Below are 26,009 nucleotides of genomic sequence, written 5' to 3'. Positions count from 1 at the left end.
ATTTTCAAACACCTTTGTGTGTTCCTGCTGATATTTGCCTCACTTTTGTAATCTTTCAATGCCATAGACCTTTTTTGGTCTTTTGTTGGACATTAATATCATTATCTTATCTTATCTTATCTCTCTCTGAAATTTAGCTTCAATATTTTCTACAAAACTAGGTAAGGGAGAGGGATCTCTAGAACTTAGGGCTCTTTTGAATGCTAAATCTTCTTCAAATATTACATCCCTACAAAGTTCACAGTTTTTCTAACCAAGTATGAAAATCCTATATGCTTTAGATGTTCCACTATACTCGACAAAAATACCTTTCCTCCCGGAGGGTTCTAACTTAGATCTCTTTTCTTTTAGAACATGTATATATACTGAGCACCCAAAAATCTTAAGATGACTTATATTAGGTTTAACCTTAGTAAAGACTTCTTCAGGAGTTTTATTTCTAAGGTTGGAGTGAGGACTTTTGTTGTGAATATAGACAATAGTACAAGAGGCTTCTGCCCAAAGATAATATTCTAAGTTTTGATCAAATATCATAGCTCTTACAGCTTCTATAATTGTTGTATTCTTCCTTTCTGCTACCCCGTTTTGTTGTGGGTTATAAGGAACATATACTCCCTCTTAATTCCTGTTTCTTTAAAAAACTCTTTAAACAAATCTGAAGTGTATTCCCCTCCATTCTTAGTCCTAGAAGTTTTAACTTTGTGTCTTGATAAGTTTTCAGTTAAGGTTTTGAATTCTTTAAATCTCTTAAGGATTTCTTCTAATTCTTTACACTTTAAGAAGTAAATCCAAGTTTTCCTAGAAAAGTCATCTATAAAAAGTACATAGTACCAGAATCCTCCAAGAGAAGGAACAGAGATAGGTCCACATAAATCTGAGTGGATTAATTCCAAAACATTGTTAGTTTTTCTAGTGCTATCATGAAATGGACTTCTAGTGTTCTTACCCAGAGCGCATCCTTTGCATATGTTTGAGTGATCTTTATTCAACTTAGGTAAACCAGTTACCATCTTCTCCATAGTTGATAAGGTTTTGAAATTTAGATATCCTAACCTTTTGTGCCATATTTCGTTTATGTCTATAGCTTCATGAATTAATGATTGAATAGGTTGACCAGGTTTTGTATTTAGCTCATACAAGTATCCCTTTCATTGACCAATCAACTTTGCTTTCTTAAATGAAGAGTTCTTAGATCAGGTCATTACTTTACCATTCATGAATTCAACATTATGTCCATCATCTTCAAGTGTTGTGACCGAGATTAGATTCTTTTTTATTCCTGGCACATAGAGTACTCCTTTGAGATGTAGAGAACTACCCGACTTCAATTTCAAGGTGCAATTCCCAATTCCTTTGATTGAATGAGTGGAATTATCACTGATGGTAACTTCACCATCAACTTCTTCAAATATAGAGTCCAGCGCTTCTTTGTATCCTGTAATGTGTCGAGATGATCCATTATCAATTACCCATGCTTTGCTTGATACTTCATTTGATAGTGTAGAATACAATACACGATTCTCAAGATCATAGTTATCTTCTTTCCTAGTAATGTTTGTATAGTTTAATTGTTGCTTTGTATTCTCAAGGCAATTAGATCTATAGTGTCCAAACTTTTCACATTTGAAGCATTTTATTTTGGATAGATCTTTTTTAGGTTTGTCATTTTTTTTATTACCCTTTTACTTCTTGAAGTGCTTCTTCTTACCTTTATAGGAATTTGTATTAAGAAAATGAAGTTCTTCATCTTCAATTTTCAATCTTCCTCCTTTCTTAAGTTTCTTAGATTCTTCTTGCAGGCAATCTCTTTTAAGTCTATTAAAGTCTAGAAGATTGTCTCTAGCACTTACTCCTTGTGAGAATGTTTCCCATGAATCAAGTAACCCATCTATAACCATAAGTGTTAGTTCCTTGTCTTCAATTATGGTTCCTATGCTTGCAAGTTCATCTCTGAGACTAGCCACCCTTAGGAAGTAAGAGTTCATAGATTTCCCCTTCTTTATCCGTATATGATTTAGTTGCCTTTTTAGTGCAAGGGTTCTAGTCGCATTGTTAACATCGTATGCATTTAATAATGCATCCATCCTATGAAATGTTGTTTGATGTTTCATTAGCATAGGTACTATTTCATTTTTTACTTCATCTAATATGATCTGCATGGCTTTCCTATTTCCTTTACTCCAGATAGTTTTATTAGGTTCAACAGCAGGTTGCTTGGATGCTGAATCAACAAATTGTTTCACATCATTGTCTTCAAGAATCATCATAATTCTGAATTTCCAAGCAACGAAGTGTTCTTTCCCATCAAACCTGTCCTCGGGTCTGATTGTGCTTGCCATTGAAGATAGAAGGATGTTGCTAGATATAAAAGTCTGATTGTCAATTTGCAAAGCCTAGGTTCGACTACCAGAGCTCTGATACCATGTAAAGTTTCTGCAAATTCTGTATGATCAGACTGAGATAATAGCTTCTATGATGCTTGCTGAAGATGATCTTTTATGATTCAGACTTGTATGAAGTGATGTCAATAATATAAATATTATTCTGAAATGTTTTATCTCTGCAAGTATTCGTATAGGGTAGAACTGCTTAAAGGAGCAGACCGCATGTTATTCATGTGTCGTTTAACCAAAACCACACCCCATATAAATAAGGTTACCAAAGGGCATGTCCCTTGAAGGGACATGACCCTATCTAGGTCGGCCCTATAATGTTTTCTCATAATCGGCGTCAAGGAGTAATAGCTTTTGTTTAATCAAACTAAAAAATATTAGTTAAGTTCAAAACTCAAATGCCATAATCCAAGAGAGATGCCGATCATGTCTAAACAAGGAGCACATATATATAGACCTTCCATGCAAGAATAGATCTGTAAGATCTTGTACAATCAGATCAGTATTATATCGAAGTTACAGATTTAACAATAGTGATTTCATTGGTTAAATCTCCTATCTGTGATTATCTGTGTCTGGGAGATTGGCATTATCATTTTGAGAATTCTGAATTTGGTGTTTGCAAATTATGCTGAGGTATATAATTTGAATTGCTCTCCTACTATAAATCTGTGGCTACGGAGATTGATATACAGAAGGAAATTGACTGAATTCTTGTTACAGATTTAGAAATTGAATTAAGATTCGGTTGGGGGCATATATGTGACTGCCGTTTCAATACTGAAGCTGTGTGTGGGATTGATATCAGTTTGGGCACCATATCTGCAAGTTGGCAGATTGCTGAACATGAAATTGGGGTTGGGCAAGTATCTAGCGCAGACCTGGCACTCTGGATTTGACCTACGGCCAGCTTGTGTAGTCTGCGATCTCCATTAAGAATGGACATTACTAATATTCTGTTCGCGACCTGCATTAGGAGCAATACCAATCGTAGCAGACTGATGCGTTTGAATTTTGGCTTACATTGAAGATGGGAATGGGGAGAGCTGTGTTAAGGAGCTGCCTCTAGTTTATATTCTGGGTTCTCCTTTCAGCCGGCAAGCGCAAAGGATTATGCTATGGAAGAAATCAGGTTACATTATTGAATAAATATTAGAAGTCGATTCATGTTAATTGTATTTCCTTTCCCCTTTAAAATTATAAGTAATGTTGGAGTTGTGTTGTTAGTATTTTATTGCACTCCTTATATCTTCTGAAAATTAAATAAAAACAACGAAACATGGAAACATTGTTCATTGGCACCGATAATCCTATCAGAGAGTACACACAGTTTTTACAGGTTGCTCAAAGGAGCCAATATTAGTCTCATTGTGTTAGTCACAAGAGCTTGTGCAGGCCTAATGTTGACACTCGTATGAGCAAAATATTGTAAATGATTAGAAATAAAATAAATATATATTCCTTGCATCTGTCCTTGTTCCTGCATCTATATCAAGGTACCACATGACATGGCTTAGGTAACAGTAATCTTCACTTTATTTACTGTATCATTTTGGATTTCATTTATCTTTTCACAAATTGAAGAGCTGAAGAATTCTATAATCCAAGCAAGATTACTACTTACCCTGCAAAAGAGGCTACATAGCGAACACGGGGTGCCTCCTTGGATGACTTGGAACTGCTCTTCCAGCTCACTACTTCAGTAATGTCAAGTGCTATTCTTTTACCAAGAATTATCTGCAATGCAGAAGTAACGGGATCCCGAGCACCAGTAGTGCTATTGCAACCACCAAAACAACTAAATAATTAGGAAATAGAACAAATAATATATGGTCTGTGAAATTATATTTTGATGAATCACTAGAAGTAGATATGCAGAAAAGTTGCCTTCCTAGCATGTTTCAATTACTATATACAAGGCAATTTCTGATAGGAAAAGCAAGAAAAAAAGTGCTGAACTGCCAATTCATGTTTTAATGAAATCCACAGAACCTACAACATAACAATCTTGGGCTGTAAATCAAAAAGGGTTGTATACACAAGTTCTCAATCCATGAAGAAACCAAACAAACATTGATATTGATAATTTATCTCAAGGTATTCTACACCCTTTCTGTGAAATGCTCCTGACAAAAAGGCTGAATGGCCACAAATAGTGGTAAGACCTACCGAATTCATATCATCTTCACAAATTCATACACCTATCTTTCTATCAAAGGCTCCTCATAAATGGGCTGAAATGTCTGCAAGACTGAAAGGCAACCAAAAAGGGTTGCTGTTCAAATTTCAATTCATTTTGCACAACCCATATGTAAAAGAAAAATGTGCATGTACACCAGAACAAATTTCTAAATCGTTTCTAGTTTCTGCACATTTGATAAGCTAATTCAATCAATGCCACATGATTTCAATTTGACAAATTAAAGAGTGAAAGACTGAATCACAAATTGATAATAAAACATATAAAACTCAAAAATATATACTTTGTCCAAATCTTAAATAATTGATGCAGCTCATGTCTATCATTGAGACATCAACATATAGAACCATGCTCTTCTGTAAATAGTTAAATAGAATCACTAACCATATGATATAACAATCAATGATAAATATTTCGAACACCATAGTCTAAAATTCATTATCAGAAATGAACATTCCACTTCCCCAACCAAAAAGATTCCCCAGATGATCAAATTTTTTAAAAATCCTAGTACCTAACATTCTATTATTGGAAGCATGAATTCAGTCTCAAGGAAAGAAACGGCAGTTAAAATAACAGGATTGGTGCAAATTAATGAAGTGAATCACCTCGACGTCCACTCTTGAAAATCTGTGCCTCAACTTATTGCAAGTGTTCATAACCCAAAAGAATTGGCATCTGCCTCTGAAACAGAATATATAAATGGAGCACAAACACTGACTATTTTGACCCAAATATTTAGCATTCAAGCAAGTCAAACACTAGAACCCAATTTTAACGTTTAACCAAAAATAACATAGTTGAACTTAATTTATAGCAATTAAAGATAGTTTATTATAGAGACATGATGTGAAACCAAATGTATGTTGCCATAGTTCAATGTCATATCTAAAGAGGTGAATAAGTCAGATTATACCTAATCACTATGGCATCAGTTGAACCTGCAGGTATAATTCCAATTCTGAATGATGGATTTGGAAGAGGAAACAAAGTGGTTGACTCTTCTTTTACACAAGACCCTGTATTATCAAGTACTGAACTTGTAAATAAAGTTGCAATAGAAATCTGCAGTAAATTGATTACACCTGAGAAAATAATTGAGCTGAAACTGCACATTCCTCAAAGGGAAGAGAACACCACCTTGCACTATATCCTGTGCTGTACCCGGATGGACCATTCTATATTGTGTTCTGAGATTAGTAGCAGAACTTCCAGATGCCTGATTTACAAAGTCCTCACCCTCAGCAACTGTATCAGGAAACGTGTTGTACTCAGATTGTAAGCTACAACTGGAATAAGAAGTTTCCATTCTAGAGGCAACAGATTCGTGAAGAAGAGGGTGTGAGGGTGGAAGAGAATCAAGTTCAGTCTGCTCTTCCACTGATTGAACTGGCAGAACTGCACGTTCTTTAAGTTTGGGATCATTAGAGTGGCCGCCTATAGATCTGCTAGCATCTTCTTGAATGTAATATTGAACTTCAGAGGGAGTTGGTGGATAAGGAGCTTTATGTCTCCCCAAAAGAAGACCATTCAGAACTTCGTTAAAAAAACCATCCCCACCCTGGAAATAAGCAACGATGCATCAGTTCCAATCTCATCCATTTGCTAGTAAATACAATTACAATCACTACACCACAATTTGGTGGTAGAATTGCATTTGAAAAAATTTAAGCAACTTCAAAGCCATACTGTCATCAGTAATTCCTATTGCCAAAAAGCATGATGACAAAAAATTAGTCAAGCATTTGTTCTTTGGGAATGTATATATAAATCTACTGTTACAAAGAAATGGGTTATGAAATTTCATTCTTTGACAAATTTGCACTAATGCACAAGAAAGCTAACCCCTACCTACTCACATGCCATAAAATGCATTCTTAGATGCATTCTTCATTGTATGGTAACCATAACATATTAACGAAAACAGTGTTACAGCCATATCAATATTACACTCTTTCAAATTTGTAACGGCCATTTTAATCCAAAACACATCTAAGAATACCAAAATTTTAGTTTTAGGAAGCACTCTGAAGATTTCTGAAATGTAATGCCTACCCCTAGTTTACTTTTCAGTTATTATTGTCAAACTCTTTTAGGCCAGCTTTATGATTATGTTTGATGATTAGTGGTATTTGATTTCCAGGTTGTTGGATACTGTTTCATACTCAATTGATTATATGATGAGATTACTTTGGTACTAGTTATTTCATGTATGTATGATTATTTCTTTATGATGAGGATTGTTTACAGTGATTTCAGTTATGTCATAATGTTTGTTAGATGGATTATTTATATGTGTTTTCTATGGATACTTACCCCATACTTGCATGTGTATAGTGTACCTGTATTTTTTATTTTATGTATGATGTTTTTGATATGGTTGAGGGAGTCGTAATCACCTGCTAGTCTAGATCTACACAATGTACCACATCCCGCCATTGCCTGTTTAGTTTAGATTATGTGTATGTACATGCGTGGATTTTATGCAGATCGTAGGTATCGGGTATCGACTTCCCTGAATTGCCAGGATGAGCATACCTTATCGCAGTATCTCAACGGTAAAAGAGGGGAGATAAATTCTTGAGTCCAAATCCTAAACTTAAGCCAATTGTCCTAGAAAGTAGGACAAGTATCTAAGTTGTCTACCCTTTCGAATTCATCAAGTGACGTAAATTCATGATTCTAACCCTTGAGCTTGATCTAGTATTTTGTGCTTTATTATGGGTTTTCATTTCAGTCTTATGGATCTGTGATTATTTTCTGTTATAATTAAATCAAATTAAAAGAATAATACATGATTTAATTCAATGGAAATTTTATAAGGAAAATTTGATATTTAATTAGATTTAATTAATTGAGAAATTAATTAAATAAAAGAATTAAATTTAAAGATTTAATTAAAGTCTAATTTTGGATGTAATAATATTTATTTAATTTAATAATAATATATTTAGGAGTTCATTTTTAAATAAATGCTAAATATTATTATTACTTAAGTTAATAAATATTTTTATCAAAAATGTCTCGAGAATTAATTAAAGAGAGAAATTAATTTGATAAAGATATTTTAAATAAATGGCAAAAAAGTTGTGCATGTAAATTAAGATATAACTAAATAATAAAGGAAATAGGCTTTTAGTGTGATTGCACAATCAAAGCCCTAAATTTGGGGAAAAACTTTTTATTAGCAATTTAGAGTTCATTTCTCCATAACCGAGTTTTGGAGGAGCAATTTCGGAGAAGAGTTTCGAAAAAAAAAAAAAGATTATTTGTGTGCTTCGTGCGTTTGTTGTTTTTTTAGTATCAGATCCAGGTAGGATCTTGTGGGTTCATTTGTGCAATAATTTTTCGTTCTTCGAATTTCTGTATTCTTCATCTCTGGATAAATCTAGTTTCAAAGTTTTAAATTGGGTGAAACCCTTGTAAATTTTAATTGTTCCTCGTTTTGGGACAATCTATATATGATTTGATAATTAGAAAGCCTCATAAAATTTTAGAGAATCGTTTTTTTTTAATAACGAATAGGGTTTGTGGGAGGAATCCAAATTGTTTATACAGATTCGATTGTTTTCTCATATTTCTCCTATAAGTTTATTTGCAGAAAATTCTTTTTAAAAAAATATACATATTTTTTTATCTATGATAATTTTGTCACATATTATAAAAAAAAAAAGTAAATTCAAATTGGGGGGCTCGGATTTACTTGTTTTACTAAACAAAATAAATAATAATAATAAATTTAATATTAACTTGGTGGGCGGGGCCACCAACCCCCCACCCACCTTCCTCCTTACCTCCTCCCCTTACCTTCCCGTGCAGCAAGCAGGTAGGTACTGCTGCTTACTCTACTGTGGCGGCCTTTTAAAGGCAGGCCAACGGGCCTCTAAGCTCGTATGTTTTTAATTTATTTTTTTTAAATAATTTAAAATTAATAAATTTTTATAATTTATTAAATATTTAAAGTTAGGTTTAAATTAATGATAATTAATGTTAAATAATATTCTTTGTTAATTATTATTAATTAATGAAATTAATATTATTAATTAGTAATTATGTTTATTAATAATTGTATCATTTTATTAATAAATCAATAATTATTATTTTAAATAATTTAATAATTATTATTTAAATTATTTTATAATATTTAATAGAGGCATTATTTTTAGAAGTTAGAAGTAATTGTGTGATCGAATTTAAAAGAAAATGGGTTCATTTGTAGACTTTATTAAAGTCGAAAACTTACAACGAAATGAAAACTTGAACCTTACTGATAACTCAAACTGTGTGTTTTCAAAACCAAATAGAACTATGAAACTACACTGTCAGTTGTATGTTTTCTTGTGTTGGGTTTGGGGTTGACTTAGTTCTTTGACCAAATTAGGATGTTTACCAGAGGCTTGGGGGTTTGTTCTGTGATGTCATGATGATGTTTTGTATACAATCTTTTATACCTAATCTTGGTGATGTGTCACGTGTTTCTATGATGAGTTTGATCTATTGGTGGTTATCACTTTCCAATGTTCTTGTGTGGAACTGAGGTGAATGGTGTGACTTTTCTGATATAACCTTTGCGTCTTCGATCAATTATCTTTGGATTGCTTTCTAGTTGCTTGTATAGGACCGAGGTGATTATGTGATTTATTTTTGGTGATGTCATGTTATGTCATGGTTTGGTTTATGTGTACTTGAGCTTGGATCAATCCTAGTAGGATGATCGTATTGGTGAAACCTGTGAATTTTGACCAGTGATATTTCGGTGCTTTCCAGTTGCTTGTTTAAGAACTGATGTGTATTTATGATCGTATGAGACCTTCTGCTTTTACTAAGCTCAAGGTAAGTTATCCGTATGTTATGTTGGGAAGTGGCTTGCAATGGAGGCTGGAGCCCTAAAGAGGCTACGTGGGTAACCCTTTGTAGGTTATTTTAATAAATGATAACATTTCATTAAATGAGAGTAAAATGAATTAATAGGAGTCATTGTTTTTCCTTGCCCATGCCTCTAATGCTAGTACAGGCTAGGATGGGAGTAGGGAGGATGCTTGATTGCGACCATGCTTCATTAGTATGCCTTGTCAATACAAAAGAATACTAGTGCTGCATAGAGTCACTAGAGGGCCGGAGTCTAGTGAGGCTGCCAAGTAACCTTAGAGTTGGCTCATACAATGACACTTGCCCACTTACATAGTAGATTTCCTACGAGTCATTGTTGCCTCTGGGTTTAGATGTCATCTGTGTCTTGGTACCTTTGAGTAGATTACTTTCAGGATTTCCTTGACCTAGATGTGGGATTTGACTTTTGAGTTTGTTATCCTGTTTGGGACTTGAGACTATCTCCTCAAAGCGGTGGGAGTGGACCATTTAGGTTTCATGAGGTCAGGTGGTAGTGCTTTTTACTTTTACTATTGAGATCCGACAGTTCGATGTCGTGGTTGGAGTTCTCTGTTCTGTATTTCCTTTCATTTTATTCTTATGTACTATGATGGATGGTTATACCTATTGTATTGTATTTTATTTCATGGATCTTAAGAGATGATGTAATCTATTTTTATGATGTATATTCTTTCAGTGTTTCATACCCTGTGACCTGTACAGTGAATGATTGTGCATTCTGATTATTGCCAAATGGCATTTGAGATAATTGTATATTATTTAAATGGATTCGTACTTGTAGTTATTCTTTACTGTGGTTGTGTTATATATTGGTTTTATTATTAATTAAACTTAAATGTGATTCAACGTCATGGGACCCTTAAGAGTAATCTATTTTATGGTGTGTGTTTGTGTATGTCATTGCTTTTGCTATATCATATCTGATGTTGTTAAGTTATTATCTTTAAAAAAAAAAACCTAGTGAAACTTTATGTTAATTTCTTTTGGGTTCCCTGGCAGGGTGTTACATGAAAACCTTTTATGTCTGTATTACTTTACATTTTTTGTATTGCATAATTTTAGCGTTTTAAAGCAAAATTTGGCATAAATAAAAATTTGGCAATAAGACCACTAGACCATGCTTATGTTATGACTCAGCCCAGATGGAATAGTTAATGACCTGATCTTTCCAACAAATATACGTAGTAAGTTAGTTATCAAATAAGTTTGTCCTTGTTTGAATGTCCAACTTTCCATGAGGACACAGATCACTACCTAGTATGGCGAGACTCAAATTTTTCCCAATAACCTTTGATTAATATATTCAGCAGGTTTTTTATTTCTTGCATTGAAAATGTTGAGTTTTCCAAGATCGCTGCAAATGTACTAAGCATTACTATATATTTGGTATGTGTTTTCCAAATGGCAGTGACAACTTATATATATAATGAGAATAAGCCACGAAGAGACATGTTCCTTTATGGGACATGTCTATTCATTAATTATATAATTAATATAATAAAAACATGAATCATATATATATATATATATATATATATATTTCTCTCATATAAAAATAAACTTAAATCTCATATATGATGAACACACACACATATACATATAAATTATATCTCATATATAAGTATATATGGTTTTATCCAACTGAAGCTACCAAACATCAACAGCAAAGTTATATAATAGATGGATTAGAGGCACGTAATTGGAATAGAAGGCATAAAAATCTTTAATTACTCATTATGAATAAGCTCTCAGTTGATTAGAAAACCTATCTTGTTCAGTTATTTAGTATTCTATCATTTGAAACCTAAGATATGGATGCCAATGCAAAACTCTTTTTTGGATTTTGGATGCGTTTGGATGCATCTATATATATACGAAAGTAAATAAATTCTTCTAAAAAACTACTTCTCACCATGCAGTAAATAAACAAAACAACAAGAGCGTTAAAAACTAAGGTTTGTTTGTCAATTGACTCTGCCAACACCACATCCATATCCAATACTAATAAATCCAAAACATAAGCACAGACAACTGCATCAAAAGACCAAAAATAAAGCCGAGTTTCTTCATCCAAATGATAAACAGACTGGGCGAAAGGAACAGAGGGGACCAAAATACCCATAAACCCAACGCTAGACAGTTAAACCAGATTCAAAACCCTTCATAACAAACAAAATGCAATGCATCGACAGACAGGAAGAGGATTAAAGAAAACAGAGTGATTACATGAGAGATAATGCCCAAATCAATTGCAACGCATTCAGACAACACAGAAAGCATGCCAAAATAGAATACAGAGTTACCATGAAAAGAAAAATAGCACAAGAAAATAGCCAAGATCATGCATAGATAAATAGAACCAAACTGTGTTTATCCCAACCCAAACAACAGTTGCTAAGGAGGATATTTTCTGTATAAATTGATAAGCAAGCAAGAGTTAATAATGATGCCAAGGGACACATCAGACATGCAGGGATCTAGAAGCTTCTGGGCAGCACTTCCTGAGTGCCTCCACAGGGTATCCGTGTAGCACAGCACATCAGAATGCATCAGCACCAGCATCCAGGCATTTCCAGAGAGAATCAGTACCTTAGCTTGAAACAAGAATCCATTTTGTTTGGTTATTTAGCAATTACCAAGCTTGTCTTGCTTGAGTTTGTTCAATTGCCGCTCATAATACATTATGTTCCTTAACTAGTGCATTGTTCCTTAAATTACAATTTAAATCAGATCATGTTTACGGACAAATAGCACAAACTAAACTTTTAAGACCTTTGAAAACCCATGAGTCTAGAATGATGACCTAATTCAGGCATGACAACAGCATAACTTTGATATTGTTTGTCTACTCTTCCTTTTGATAGGACTAATACTTGAGGTTGAAATAATGAACAAATAGAGCAATGAATTTTTTCTTTATTTACATATTAAGTTATTGAAAAAGTAAACCAAGGATGATCAATTATTTTACTTAATGATTGTCTTTGGCTTTGACTTTGAGTTCTTTTCTCTGTTTTCTTACTCTTCTTTTTGTTTTCTTTTGTTTTGATCCTTGTGCCCCTTTTCTCCTCAACCCCCTACCTTAATACCTAATTTGGTTGCAATCTATCCATTTCTCCTTCAGCTCTCTCATCCCAATGATGGATCACTAAGTGTGATCCGAAACATTGATGCAAAGAAGAACACACAATCATTACCAGAAGTAGCAGCATAGAAGGATGATACTGTTTTCTCTTACTATGCAAAGGCTATTTAAAGAGCGTGATGACTGCAAATAAAAAGACAACTGTCTAGACTAACTCTTATGACTACTTCAAAGCCAAGAAACACATAGAAACTTAATATATGATCAGATGAAACCATATTGATTAAACACAATAATGGAATTGTATGCTAATTATATCATCCACCCCCCCACCCCACCCCACCCAAACCAGAACAGAAAAGTCGTCTTTCAAATAAAACAACATAAACAAATGAACATTAGGTAAAGACCTTTGTGTTGAGCCTTCCTCCTAGCAACCAAAATAGCTTGATCATAACCTAATTATGCCACAACAAAAAAATTGATGAAGATCCAGAGAGATCGCTTCAATTTGCATTAGACAAGAAAACTAAGGAAACCTTGAAGTGCACATTGAAGCATTAGTAGAACCACCATATCCAAAATGCATGCCAATGGACAAATAATGCAATCACCAATGGCCATATGATTTAATAATTTGTGATTGACCAACAAACAAGGACCCAATCTGAAGGCACACCTGAATCTCAAATTACTTCACCCAATCAATCACTAAACCTAGATGATATTGTAGGGCCTTCAAAATTATCCATGTCATGAAAATCCTCATTAGGAAAATATTGTTTAATATCCACATATTCCCTGAATATACATTCGTCCAACATACCAACTAGTAAGAATGACACTCTATCTCTACAAAACCAAAACATGAGAAAAAACCAATTGCAAAGGTCTGCATAGGCACAGTAACAATGGCACCAAATTGTGCAACAAAAGGGGGCATAATAGATTCCATTATTTCAGAATTCCAAGGGTCGTAGCAACATATGAAGAAGGGAGTTGACCAAACCATACAACTAACCCAGAATGATGAGGGCGACCAACAACAGCAATGATGGCCCTTTTATTAGGAACTGAGAGGCATATGGTTGCTAATCTTAAAATAAGAGATGCAGCAATGACTATGGAAAAATAAAAAAATCAACAAGAGAATGTACAATAATAGACTTTACAATAAGAGAAAAAAAAATTGGTATGGCAGAAATAGAAGATTCCACAAAAAATGTAGCACAAAACGGGGTCATATAGCAAGAGGTTGGAAACTACTGATCACATGGCAAACAAAGATAGTATAGGTCATATGGTCCCAAAGAGACTGAAAAATAAGAGCCATAAAGTGTAATTTAAATCTTCCTTAGGGTGTCATACAGCCAATATACCTTTCATTTATCATTTTATTTAATTTTTCATCTTTCATGTTAAGTAACATGGATCGGTTTCTGCAAATGTAAATATATTGCCATTGTTATAGATATGTTCCAAATGCAGATCCCAATCTCTTATAAATATAAGAGTAGGAGACATGTCTCTATGATTAATCATTATTAGATAATATATATTAACAATATAAATCACAATACAACATATGTATTATATATAATATATATGTATTATATATAATATATATGTAGTATATATATCAACAGTGTATCTTAAGATTAAATCAATCCAACTATAGCTATAATCTTAACACTCCCTCTTAGCTAGGGAGGATTTGTTATGGAACACAATATGCTCTCAAGCATATGAAGATATATCATCTCAAAGTGATATTCCTGGAATGGCATATTTACGGATATCAACATAAATCCATCAACACGCACATTAACATATATTACATATGGAATTGGCTTCAATTCACTATGAGGCTAAATTTCTCAACACTCCCTCTTTAACAAAGAGAGAATTAAAGCAACTTTAATACAAGATTTGAACACCACCATAAGTGTGGTCTATGATAGATTTAAGTTATGACATCTGGCAAGTTCCTGCCCAAAGAGCCATAACAAATTGATTTTCATGGTGTCCGGCAAAATCCGGCCCGAAGAACCATGATAACACTTGCTCCAACGCATTTTGGTGTTAGGAGATAGATCAACTGTTGATAAAGTCGTCACCTTACAATAGTTATCTTTTGGTTAATACATTTGTTATCATGACTTCCAGCACTCTGGGACAACAACTTAATGAAGTTTGTCACGATAACAGGTCTACCATTTATAAGATCATCACCTTACAATGGTTACCTTCTGTTTATATACATCAATGAAAGATCGTCACCTTTCACTACATATCATATGTGAAATAGTAACCACCATGAACAAGGTCCAAGGGTGGTACAAAGGCTACATTACATTACAATTCTATCTTATAGAGAAGAATACATTACAATAAATGTTACTTAAAACTTCTCCTCATAGAGAAGATATCATTTACAAAGGATTGCACCTCAAAATTTTCCCTCTGAACATCGATCCTGGGAAGTCAAGTCCTCTAGTTACTTCCTCAGAAGCTCTCTTCACTCTAGGATGCCTGTCGAACTCACTCTGAATCCGATATCAATCTTTTGATTTTCTAGTGATAAGTCAATGCTTCCTCATGACGCATTCAAGAGTAGGCCCATCAAAATCATGCAGTCACAAATGTATTTCTGGACTCCCTCTGAGTATCAATCTTCTAAGCTCTTGCATTGCCTTCGAAGAAGTGTCATACTCCCTCTTAATGTAGAAGAATCTCATAATCTCAATCATCAAAGATGTTTTCTTTAAGAGTCTCACTTTATCCATCTTGATCATCAGGGTCTTTGGAGCTACTATCATTAGATTGAGTTTGTGCAATATTTGGTAGCATATGTAAAGTACCAACCTTCTTTTCCTGTAAAAATATCCTCAACATAAAGGAACAGATCAAGGCAAATAACTCTTATAGTATGTATAGAATTACAAATAAGAGAGCGACTACAAAGAGTAGATAAATGTAAAAGATAAGAATACTTATCAACACATGAATAAGAATACTTATTAGAACATGAAGATTCTGAAATTGTCTTCTTAGATTATTTGAGAATGGAACATCTTCCCTCTAAATAAGGTTCAAGTGGGAATGGAACATTGACTATTATTCCCCCCACAATGTAAAATTTCCGCTCATTCTTATATTGTTGAACAATTTTGTATCAAATATGACAACTCCTTTCTAAGTTTCAACTTGCTCTTTTCATCCATTGAAGGTCCAAACATTCATTTAGCCTAACAGTAGAAGCGAACATGTCCTTCCATTTTCTCAAACTTGTCCACAATATGCTAATATCTTGATATGGTATAGGTCCACAATATGCCAATATCTTAGTGGGATAGGCCCATTAAGGTCATACAATCACAGACAAGGACTTTTGAACTCAATCATCTGAGCTCCTCATCCAAAGTTGTATGAGGTAAATTACATGTGGTAAACTTGAAGCTTCATGCAATCATCATTACACTTGTTTGCAGACTGTTAAACACTGCTATTGATGTCCCTTCTTCTTCCTATATTGTGGGCTTTTCACATGGCAGAAATGTTTTGTATGTAAATTGATTTTCTTCTACCCTTAGAACTCCCCATTAATACTATGCTCATGTTGTGGGTCCACCCCTTTTGCACGTGGAATATGAACTCACCGTCCCTTGTATTATAGCTACCCTTTCTTGTTTATCCTCCTGTCTAGTTGTCTGATGCTGACATGACTATGAATTTTGTCATATGTTTATGTTCCATTCTCTGATGCTTTAACATCAATTTACGTCCTTGCGTTCATGGGAATGCATTTTGTTCTCTTTTACTTATATCGAGAATGCCTTATTATATCTCTGTCAACAGTAGCACACTTGATCAAACTATTCAGCATGTCATGTGGTGGGTGATTGGTATAGTCATCGTTTATGTCTAACTTATATGCACACATGTAACCTCGAAGAAGATTCCTCATGCTCTTATTACTTGCTACAACCTATGCAATTTGTATTTATCCACTGCTTTTCCACATTGCTAGATCGACTCTCCATTTGAATCGACCTTATTATACATATATTTTCTTTTGTGACATTTCTCTCTTATCTCATGATGGTCATACCAATGCCATGTCTTAAGCGAGCCCACATTCCATGTCATACTTGGTGCAAATGTTTTATCTATCCTTATATAATATTTGATCCCTTACAAACTAATATTCCTCGATAGCAGTCACTTGATCCCCTATAGATGCAATTGCTCGATATTATGTTTGACAGATATATAAAGTACACTCGATGGATCAAAATATTGCATTGTTGCATTGCCAATCCAGTAGTGGATTGAAATAATTTGTGACTTTCTCATTTTCCAAACAATTGTGATTCAATAAGGACATGTAAGAAGAATTCGTCCATCCTTAATTTATTGCATCCCATCTTTATTTCTTTAACTTACTGCCCTCAATGTGCATTCTGGTTAAGTGGGCTGGGATAGTATGCTCATGTGCTTAGTCAATATTTATCTCTGACCATATCGTGTAGAATTCCAAGCTTCCTATAAGCTTCCAACGCATAGGAATGCTCTGCTATGACCCTCAATACCCAACGATTTCCTCTTTTGAATATCTTTAATTCACATGGATGCCCAAAACTTAAGAAAATGCTCAAGAATTTTTACTCAGACTTATCGATTCAGTTTCCCCAAGCAATCATTCATTTGCAGAGCATCTGATAACATTTTTCCAGAAACTCCACTCCCTCGATATTATTTCATGGCAAATGATAGTAGATTATTTAATTCACCCACATATAGAGTAATTGCACCAATGGATTAGTACAGGTGTCACCAATCTCCAGGGTGTAATTCTTGCTTCAGATGCTTGCCCTTCGAGATATATATATATATATATATATATATTATGCACCATTATAATGACTTCGATTGAGGAATCGTGATAGTTCTCTTAAATTTCTTCTCTACAAGGTGACTGCACTAGATGTGTATATATATGTTATTAATTTTAGGATCATTTCCATTCAATAGTCACGGTGATCCCCTTTAGGTATTGTTTATGATCTTTGTTATTGAATATATGCAGCCTACCCTTTCATGATTTTTGCTCTAACTAGAGTGATCCAATATTGGATATATGAATAAGCAAGGATGTGGGTTCCCGTATAAGACTTCCTGCTTCGTGGTATTTCTATGCTCATGCATATTCTGGACTTTTCTGGAGTGAACAACTCATTACCATATTCTTGACAAGTATAAGAATCCCTCTATTCTGCGGAATTTAGTGCAAATGGCTACGCTTGGAGAACAGCTCCAAGTTTCTTAACTTTATTATATCCTACTCTTCCATCATTTTATCTCATGCTAAAGAGATGCGTTCCATGCTTATATTTGATTGTTGCATATAGATTCTTCTCTTGCAGGATTACATTGTTATCCTTGACTAAGCTTGCTCTCCATTGTTTTCTATCATCTTAGGCAGGTGCATGAGAAATACTTTTGATTTCTCTCTGATGTCTATGATTGCATTTGCAGCTTGACTCTGATACCATGTTAAGTAACATGGCTCAGTTTCTGCAAATGTAATTATATTGCCATTGTTATAGATATGTTCCAAATGCAGATCCCAATCTCTTATAAATATGAGTAGGAGATATGTCTCATTAAGAGACATGTCTCTATGATTAGTCATTATTAGATAATATATATATATATATATATATATATATATATATATATATATATATATATATATATATATATATATATATATATATATGTATTATATATATATATATATATGTATTATATTTATATATATATATATATGTATTATATATATATATATATATGTATTTTATATATATATATATATAATATTTATTTATAATATTATATATATGTAGTATATATATCAACATTGTATCTTAAGATTAAATCAATCCGACTGTGGCTATAATCTTAACATTTCGCACCTGTCAAAGGTGTTTTTCCTCTATCATTTTTTCAGACTTTTCCCTGTGGGGTCCACTTTTATTTTGCTTTGTTATTGTTCTATCCAACCCCCTATGCATCATTTTTCTTATTTTTCTTTTAACATTACTATTTTGATAGATGCAATCATTAATTTTGGAATCTTCACTAAAATTAGGTGCATCAGAAACAACCAACACTGCCAATTTTCACAAACCTCATATTCCAACACATAAAATTCTCCATCTTCACAAAGTCATCTTTCATTGGGTCCTTGTCATTGCACAATCTTTATTCCTCTTTATTTGTCTCTGTAGTTTCAATAATATTAAAATTCAGCAAAATTACTCATAGTCCTCCACTTGCCAATTAAATATAACACAAAAAGGATGTTTCATTGTTTCATCTTCCAAACATAATTGCAATTCTAAAATTCCTTCAAAGTCCAAATCTAACAAATATGAGGAAGTCACACCATCACTTACTACTTGGTTCTTCAAATCAATTGCATACTCCTTTCCTAAGTTCTCGATTTTGATGTTGATGTTGATGTTGATGTTGATGCTGATGCGGATGCGGGATTCTGATGCGCGAATGTGCAAATTTTTTATTTATTTTTGATGTTGGATTCGTCTATATATATGCAAAGAAATGCAAGAAATATACAAATATAAATGATTCCATAGCATGATACTTCACCATTGATAGTTCAACTTCAAACTTCACAAACACAAAGTGACAAATATACAAATTGAAATAACTAATTAGTAAATTTCTCAAGTTAAAAATTCCAATGCAATTTGAATTACAAAATCAAAACTTAGTTCATGATTCAATGTTGATCAATCAAGAGTCACGACTCGAGATTCACTAATCAAATTCAGTCATTTAGAATCATAAGGATTCTCAAAATCCACATGCTCATCATCCCCTTATGCTACATCCTAATGCTTGGTTGACCCTTCCTTGTATTCATCCTCCTTACATGACAAAAGACACAAGTTGGTATGTATATAAACCAGGTCCTTGGCTTTCTTTAAGCCCAACCAGATGTGCTTCATTGAATGGATATAGGAGTGTGTACTCCAATTCCATTCAACAACCAAAGAACTTGAAACCTGGACAGCAGTCATAAAATTAAACATACAAATGAAAAGCAAATTAAAGAATGTTAAACACTAGATTGAAGAATATAATTGTTAAAAATAAATAAATAAATTATTTGTGAGAGGATCTTGATTGCAAGAGGTTGTAGACGCTTGAATGGTTGACCATACATGTACCACCATGTGATAGCTCTCATGTCATTTTGGTCCTTTTTTGAATATGAAGTTTTGATCCCGAAGCAAATAAGCCAAATTCTAGCCTCACCTTTTTGTGCATTTCATCATTTGGGAAGAGTCTTGCAAATGCATTGTAGCACCTGGTAGCGGTTTCTTCATCCACATATGGTGCAACTCTATCTGGCATAGCAAGTATTTCCTGGCTATAGTACCTTGGACATAAAGCATATGCAAGGAGTTGCAATGGGGTAATCATCTTGTCCCAACGATGATGAATGATTGCTTCCACCTTATTGCACAAAGCTTCACATTTTGTCGGGTCATTCCCATGTGCTTGTATGGAAAGCTTTACCTTATCTACCATGGTGTCCATGCCCCCCAAGCAAGGTGAACCTATATCTTCAAACCGTAGCATTGTCATGATAGGCTCACTGAAATCCAATACAAATTGCACGAGAGCCCACCGTCATCCAAGACCAAAGCTTTGACCTTTTGGGCTCACTCTGAATTTGAATATACCCTATTGGCTAGAAATACCCATTTGGCTTAATGCCCCTTGCACCTTGACGAATCGTCTCATAACAACGGTATGACATGCAAATTTGGTTTCAGCAACCTAAGCAAGATTACAATTTTGAATTTAACTTCAACAACTCCAACTTGGAAAATGATCTGAATATGGATTGTGACATGTGGTGCCTTATCGCAAACATTTGTATCTCCTCTCCCTCTTGGTACATTTTCTTCACCCAATCTATTTGGGTGTCAATTTGTTGCATGACTAAGTTGAGAGAGAGTACGGTGCATGGTGTCCAAAATATATGGTTGTACCGACTCTCAGCCAAAGCACAATTTTTGGCATTATATGTACCACCTGGACCACATTCTCACTACCCACTATCTCTATTGCCTAAATGAGAATACTAGAAATGAACTGTGAATTCTTAACTTCTTCATAATCAACCACCCTCAAAAACATTACCCCTTTGGGGGCATTGCAATCACATTAATCAATGGCTGGTCTCCTGTATCTTTTCATCCATCAGACACAATAGTTATGCCAGAAGTTTTCCAAGAAGTTTTAATTAGTTGAAGAGCTTCATCCATAGAAATCTTTTCTTTCATGCAAAAGAGTAGTACGCACCTCTTCAAGCCCAAGACTAGTGTAATCAATTGGCGCTTTAAGGATAGTTGCGACCACACTTCCAATATGACAATCTTAACAAGTTGAAAGGAAGACCATTGGCATAAAGGCAACATGTAATTGTTTCATCGGCAAGGTCTCTTGCCTCCATTTTAAATGTGTGATCCAACAAACCTCTTTTGCAGGTAAAAACTTCTATTTCTTCCTCTTCCTCTCTCAGTACAAGTACTTGCAATAATGGATGTTTGGAGGATACAACATGACAAATGGGCAATTTCATTTTGTTCTTTCCGGATGAAGGTCGATAAAAACTTGTTTTTTGATTTGTAGACTAAATGATCAGCAGCTTCTTGTTCTTTTATAAATCCCGATAATTGTGCATCACTCATTCTTTCTCCATCTTTGCTTCACTTGCACAATCATATTCCTTTACCACTAGGGCCCATAAAATGAGCTTTGAACCAAGAATATGAGTTGTTAAATGGTTTACTATGACATACATTACATTTCCAAATGTATGACCCACCCCTTGAAACCTATGATAATCTTATGGTTTGTTTCCATAATGGAGATGCTACCTCAATTTTGAAGTTATCACTTCATTCACCTTGCCCTCCCGCTGAACTTTGACTACCAGTAGTGGTCATTCTGGCACAATACAAACTATGAATCCAATAAGAAACTTTTAAAAACCATTAAAAATAAACTATGAACATCAAGCATACAAGTGCAAAAATATGATACAAAAATATTTAAAAAGATAGCTAAACTTGTTTCTTCATTTCCTAAAAAAAGGAAAAGAACTTGTAAAAAATCTTCCAAAACTTAAAAAATCTATCATCTCAAAAAAAATCAGTAAAAGAACTCATGAATGTGATCAAATGCTTACCTTAGATGCTTAGAGGTCCTCTGTAAAGGCTATTTGACACCCTACGAATGATACTCTTCTGTAATGTCCCCTCTTTAGTTCGACATGACATTGATCATGGATTTTGCCTATTCCAGACTCTCGTAGGCAAATGGTGTGGAGAGAGAGTCAATTCTGCGGATTAGATGGTCATATCTTGCTCTTGAAGAAGTGTTAAGAGGTTATATTTTATTATTATGTGTTATTGGGGCCTACATGTTATAATTTTAAGTTGAGTTGCACTTTTTATTTTATAAAATTACTTTATTATAAAAAAGTGCATTATAATGAGATTTTATAAAGGATGTTTCTAGAAGTTCTAGCAACTTCTTAGAAAAGTGAATAAATAGAGGGCTAGGCCTCTCATTTTGGACATGCTTGGATTTGAGATTTCTTCTACTTCTTCCATTGTGGAGCAAATTTGTAGCCTCTTGGGTCTACAAATTATTATTTGATCTTTGGGAACGAATCACTCCCTTGGATTGGCGACTTTGAGGGTGTGAAATATCACCTGAATTGTTGCATTTGAGGAGTTGGTAATTCAGCCATCTCATTTGGACTTCATTGAGATTCAGTTATAAGGGTTTACTTTGGTTGGAATAAGGGTTTCAGTTGTGCCCTAGCATTTGTGGATTGATTAACAGGGTTTGAAGACACAGTTGTGCATTATTTTCAGACTGCCAGTCGAGGGTTTGGACCCACGTTTTTGCTCATAACTCTTAATTGGCTTGACGGATGAATTTCATATTTTAGGGGGTTATTCAGCAACCCTAGGCGCCCAGATTTATTGCTTTTGGAGTGACAAAAAACGCTGCAATATTTTTATCTAGCAGCCGTACCAGGCCGTACCTGTACGGCCCTATCAGTTGGGCAGCAGCAGCAATTTTGTGAGTCGGTTTGGGGCAGATTGTGAGGTCTTCGTGTGGCATTAATTCAACATTCATATCCGGCAAAATTGGAGCTATTTCAGGTGCACAAACTGAAGTTTTGATTGCCAAAAAATTGCATGTTATGGATTAGAACAGTCAGCACTGTCATTGCATAAATAGTTATTTCCAGTCATTAATAACTGTTGTAAAAGTTTCGTCCTTTGCATTCCAAATCTGAACTGGGTTATTGTTCATGTCATAACATTGCATTGTCAAGAGCTTGATGTATTAGAAGTGCATAGTTGTCTCTCATTGTAATCAGTTCTATTTGCTGTCATAAAATCAGAATTGCATTGGACTTCATATTTGAGTTTCATATTGTCATCTATCTCTTAGATTGGTAGTGTTATAATCTGGAATTGTTGTTCATACATTATTGGCATCATATATTGAGGTTTCGTTGTACAACAATTAGTAATATTGCAGCCTTATTCGGTTACATGCCAACTGTTTGACAAAATTCCTAAGTCCAGTTTGAGGGTTTCAGTGGCCTTTATAGTAAGGGTCATTACATCTTCATAAATAATGACCTTGCTTTCAAAATGCCAAAATGGAGACCAAATGAGAAGAGAGCCTAGATGCAAACAAGATGAGAACAATGAAAAATGAATGGCATCTTTTAGGACCGTTTTAGGGTTTAGGAGCAAAAAGGAGCTAAACAAGAATTTATAAAAGCAATTAAACACATGCAAAATAAGTTACTTAAGTGACTTTAGGCATCAAATTGGGCTTTTCTCCACAAGTACTATTTGGATGCGCCTGGATGCTCTCTAGAAGCTTCCAAGAAGTGCATACTAGGACTGTGGATTCTCTCTAAATGCTCTTCAATGCATCTCGAGAGCACCCACAATCCTAGGATGCATTTCCTAGGCACATCAATGCAGAACCTAGATGCATCTATGGCACTAGCATCAGCATTCAACGCATCTCAAGATCACCCACAATCCCAAGATACATTTCCTAGGCGCATCAGTACATGAACGTAGATGCATCTACGGCACTACCTTCACCCTAGATGCTCCTGCATCAAGGATCCCATAGGGCACTTGTATAGCACCTTTTCGTTCTCACACAAGTTTGACACCGTATAGAGTAGTCCTTGGTCCCGCATACGATGTCTTGGTTGTGCCTTCTATCTCGTTTAGTAGCTTGTGAGTACCAATGTATGAACTATGTGTTTCATACAACACTTCCATATCCATTATACCATATGACACTTGCAGCATTTTGTCCAAGGAGTCATTACTGTATGACAATTTTATCATGTATTGACAAAATTCCATCACGAAAGCATAACAATTCCATAGCATACAGGCAGAGCTATATTTGTTCATTATGTATGAAAATCTCATCATGTATAGCTAAAACATATGTCAAGCATGATGTGGTCATGTCTACAACCTGTATGGACCCTCAAAACAATCACATGTCATCAAACCATACACCATATGAGCTACCAATAATGATCAGCACAGGGGAGTTTATTATGCCACATGTTGTGCAGTCAGCCCAAGATCATTCTTCCATATAGAAAAGGAATAGTGGATTTTCATGGTTTTGTACACCATACTGTTATCTAAGTACCAATTATCTGCATAGACAGCCGAAATTTAAAACATTGCACAGTTTTGTGGTCATCTGTTTGTGCAGGCAGCACAAACTATTGACATTGCACAATTCTTTAGTCATGTATGAACACAGTGACCTCCTATACAGAGACAGGTGTAGATGAAACACAACTTGGTACCACAACTTCTAGTACAACAATCAATTTCGAAGTGGAGAAAAGAATCTAATCAGAATTTTAACATCATACATTGGCTAAGCACTACAAATCCTCTATCTTCAAGCTTTAAGAGAATTGTTTTGGCATCTTAGAAAATCAAGAACATGTTACATGCCATGGACTTTTGTGTGGTTCTGAACACATTAAATTCGTCTTGGTGGAGGGGGTGCTTCCCCTTGACCCACTTTGAATCGTGACAAATAGCGCACCTTAAGCGCTACCTCGAAAACCCACGAGGGGCGCTGACCCTCGACCCTACTGGTGGTGCTGCCCCCAGACCCACATTTTATTTTTAAAGTACAATACAAGGTTGAATTTGTGTAGTGCAAATCATCCTCTACAATTTTGCTAATAGCCTTCCCGAATATTATTTGATGTATACTTCTCGTTTGGAAGATGACTTTTTTTCCCCTTTTGGGGGGGCTGATGTAGCCAGCGTATGATGCCTATTGTTATGGCTGCTAAAATTGGGTATTCATCAATGTATTAGTTGTTTGATGGTTGCCAATGTCGAGTAGTTGTAAGTGTTGATCAGTTGACAGTTGTCTCTCTTGGCAACTGTCGAGTCCTTTAAATATGTTATGTAGCACCAAGGAAGGTTGTAGTATAGAGTGGGATGATTGTAATCCTTGGCCACCACCTCTGGTCTTCCTCTTTGTAAAATTCATGAGCTGATAAAGATATAATGTAAAACTATATCTGGTACATACTATCATCTGTATTACTGTTTCATGTATGCAATTTACTAGGCACAGTAGTAAACAATAGTGTTTTGTGTATTTTATGCATTTATACATATAACATAGATATTTATGGTAAATTTTATCTATTAATTTTAGATTTTTATTACTTTTCAAAAAGCATGCCAAATCCATATTCTACTTGGCATCCAATAAACGAAGGCAAATCCCCAAAGGCAAATGCATAACTGTATCTTTTGTGGAACCTTACTGAAATCTTATTGTCTTATATTCTAGTTGTGCTTTGAGATAACAAAAATTGCTTGGAAAAATGTGTTGTGTGCCTCCTTAACCATCTTTAGTAGGTTAAGGGCACTACTAAAGATCATTATTATCATTATGTAGGTTAGTAGGTGTTGTGTACCTACTTAACCATCAAAGGTGACTTTGATCATTCAAAATCTATCACCTTGAGAGAGGACCATCTCTCTCTCTCCGTCCTCCCTGCCCCCCTTCCCCTACCAATATATAGACAGGGAGGGACATGGGGTGCATGGGGGGGAGGAGAGGGGTGGTGCTCAGGTTGGGGGAGAAGAGAGTAGAGAGAGAGAGAGAGAGAGAGAGAGAGAGAGAGCATTAGTTGCTGATTGGTTACGATCTACTATTTTGAAGAAAGGCAACATATCTTATATCCTCCCTGGTCTATATACATAGAGTTTACCCTCATTAGTTGTCA

The 26,009-nt window shown here is 34.7% G+C and overlaps 1 protein-coding gene across 11 annotated transcripts in view; it reads right to left on the bottom strand.

The window, feature by feature from the left end:
- Positions 1 to 26,009, bottom strand: part of ACD5 (Diacylglycerol kinase family protein) — a 156,641-nt gene that overhangs the window by 43,508 nt on the left and 87,124 nt on the right. For all 11 annotated transcript variants that reach the window (XR_016352591.1, XM_089786333.1, XM_089786331.1 and 8 more), the window contains 3 exons: positions 5,734 to 6,154; positions 5,510 to 5,612; positions 4,018 to 4,170 (listed from right to left, as the gene is read on the bottom strand). Coding sequence is in view for 10 of the 11 variants with exons in the window: in XM_089786333.1 (XP_089642459.1) it covers positions 4,018 to 4,170; positions 5,510 to 5,612; positions 5,734 to 6,154 (677 nt within the window). In the remaining variant the exon portion in view is untranslated. The remainder of the gene's footprint in view (positions 1 to 4,017; positions 4,171 to 5,509; positions 5,613 to 5,733; positions 6,155 to 26,009) is intronic.

This window comes from Cupressus sempervirens, chromosome 6 (genome assembly GCF_028749045.1).
Source record: "Cupressus sempervirens isolate cs-2001-9-10 chromosome 6, ASM2874904v1, whole genome shotgun sequence".
In the NCBI taxonomy this organism is placed as follows: domain Eukaryota; kingdom Viridiplantae; phylum Streptophyta; class Pinopsida; order Cupressales; family Cupressaceae; genus Cupressus; species Cupressus sempervirens.
The sequence above is the reverse complement of the archived record's forward strand: the minus strand, read 5'-3'. Positions and strand labels throughout refer to the sequence as shown.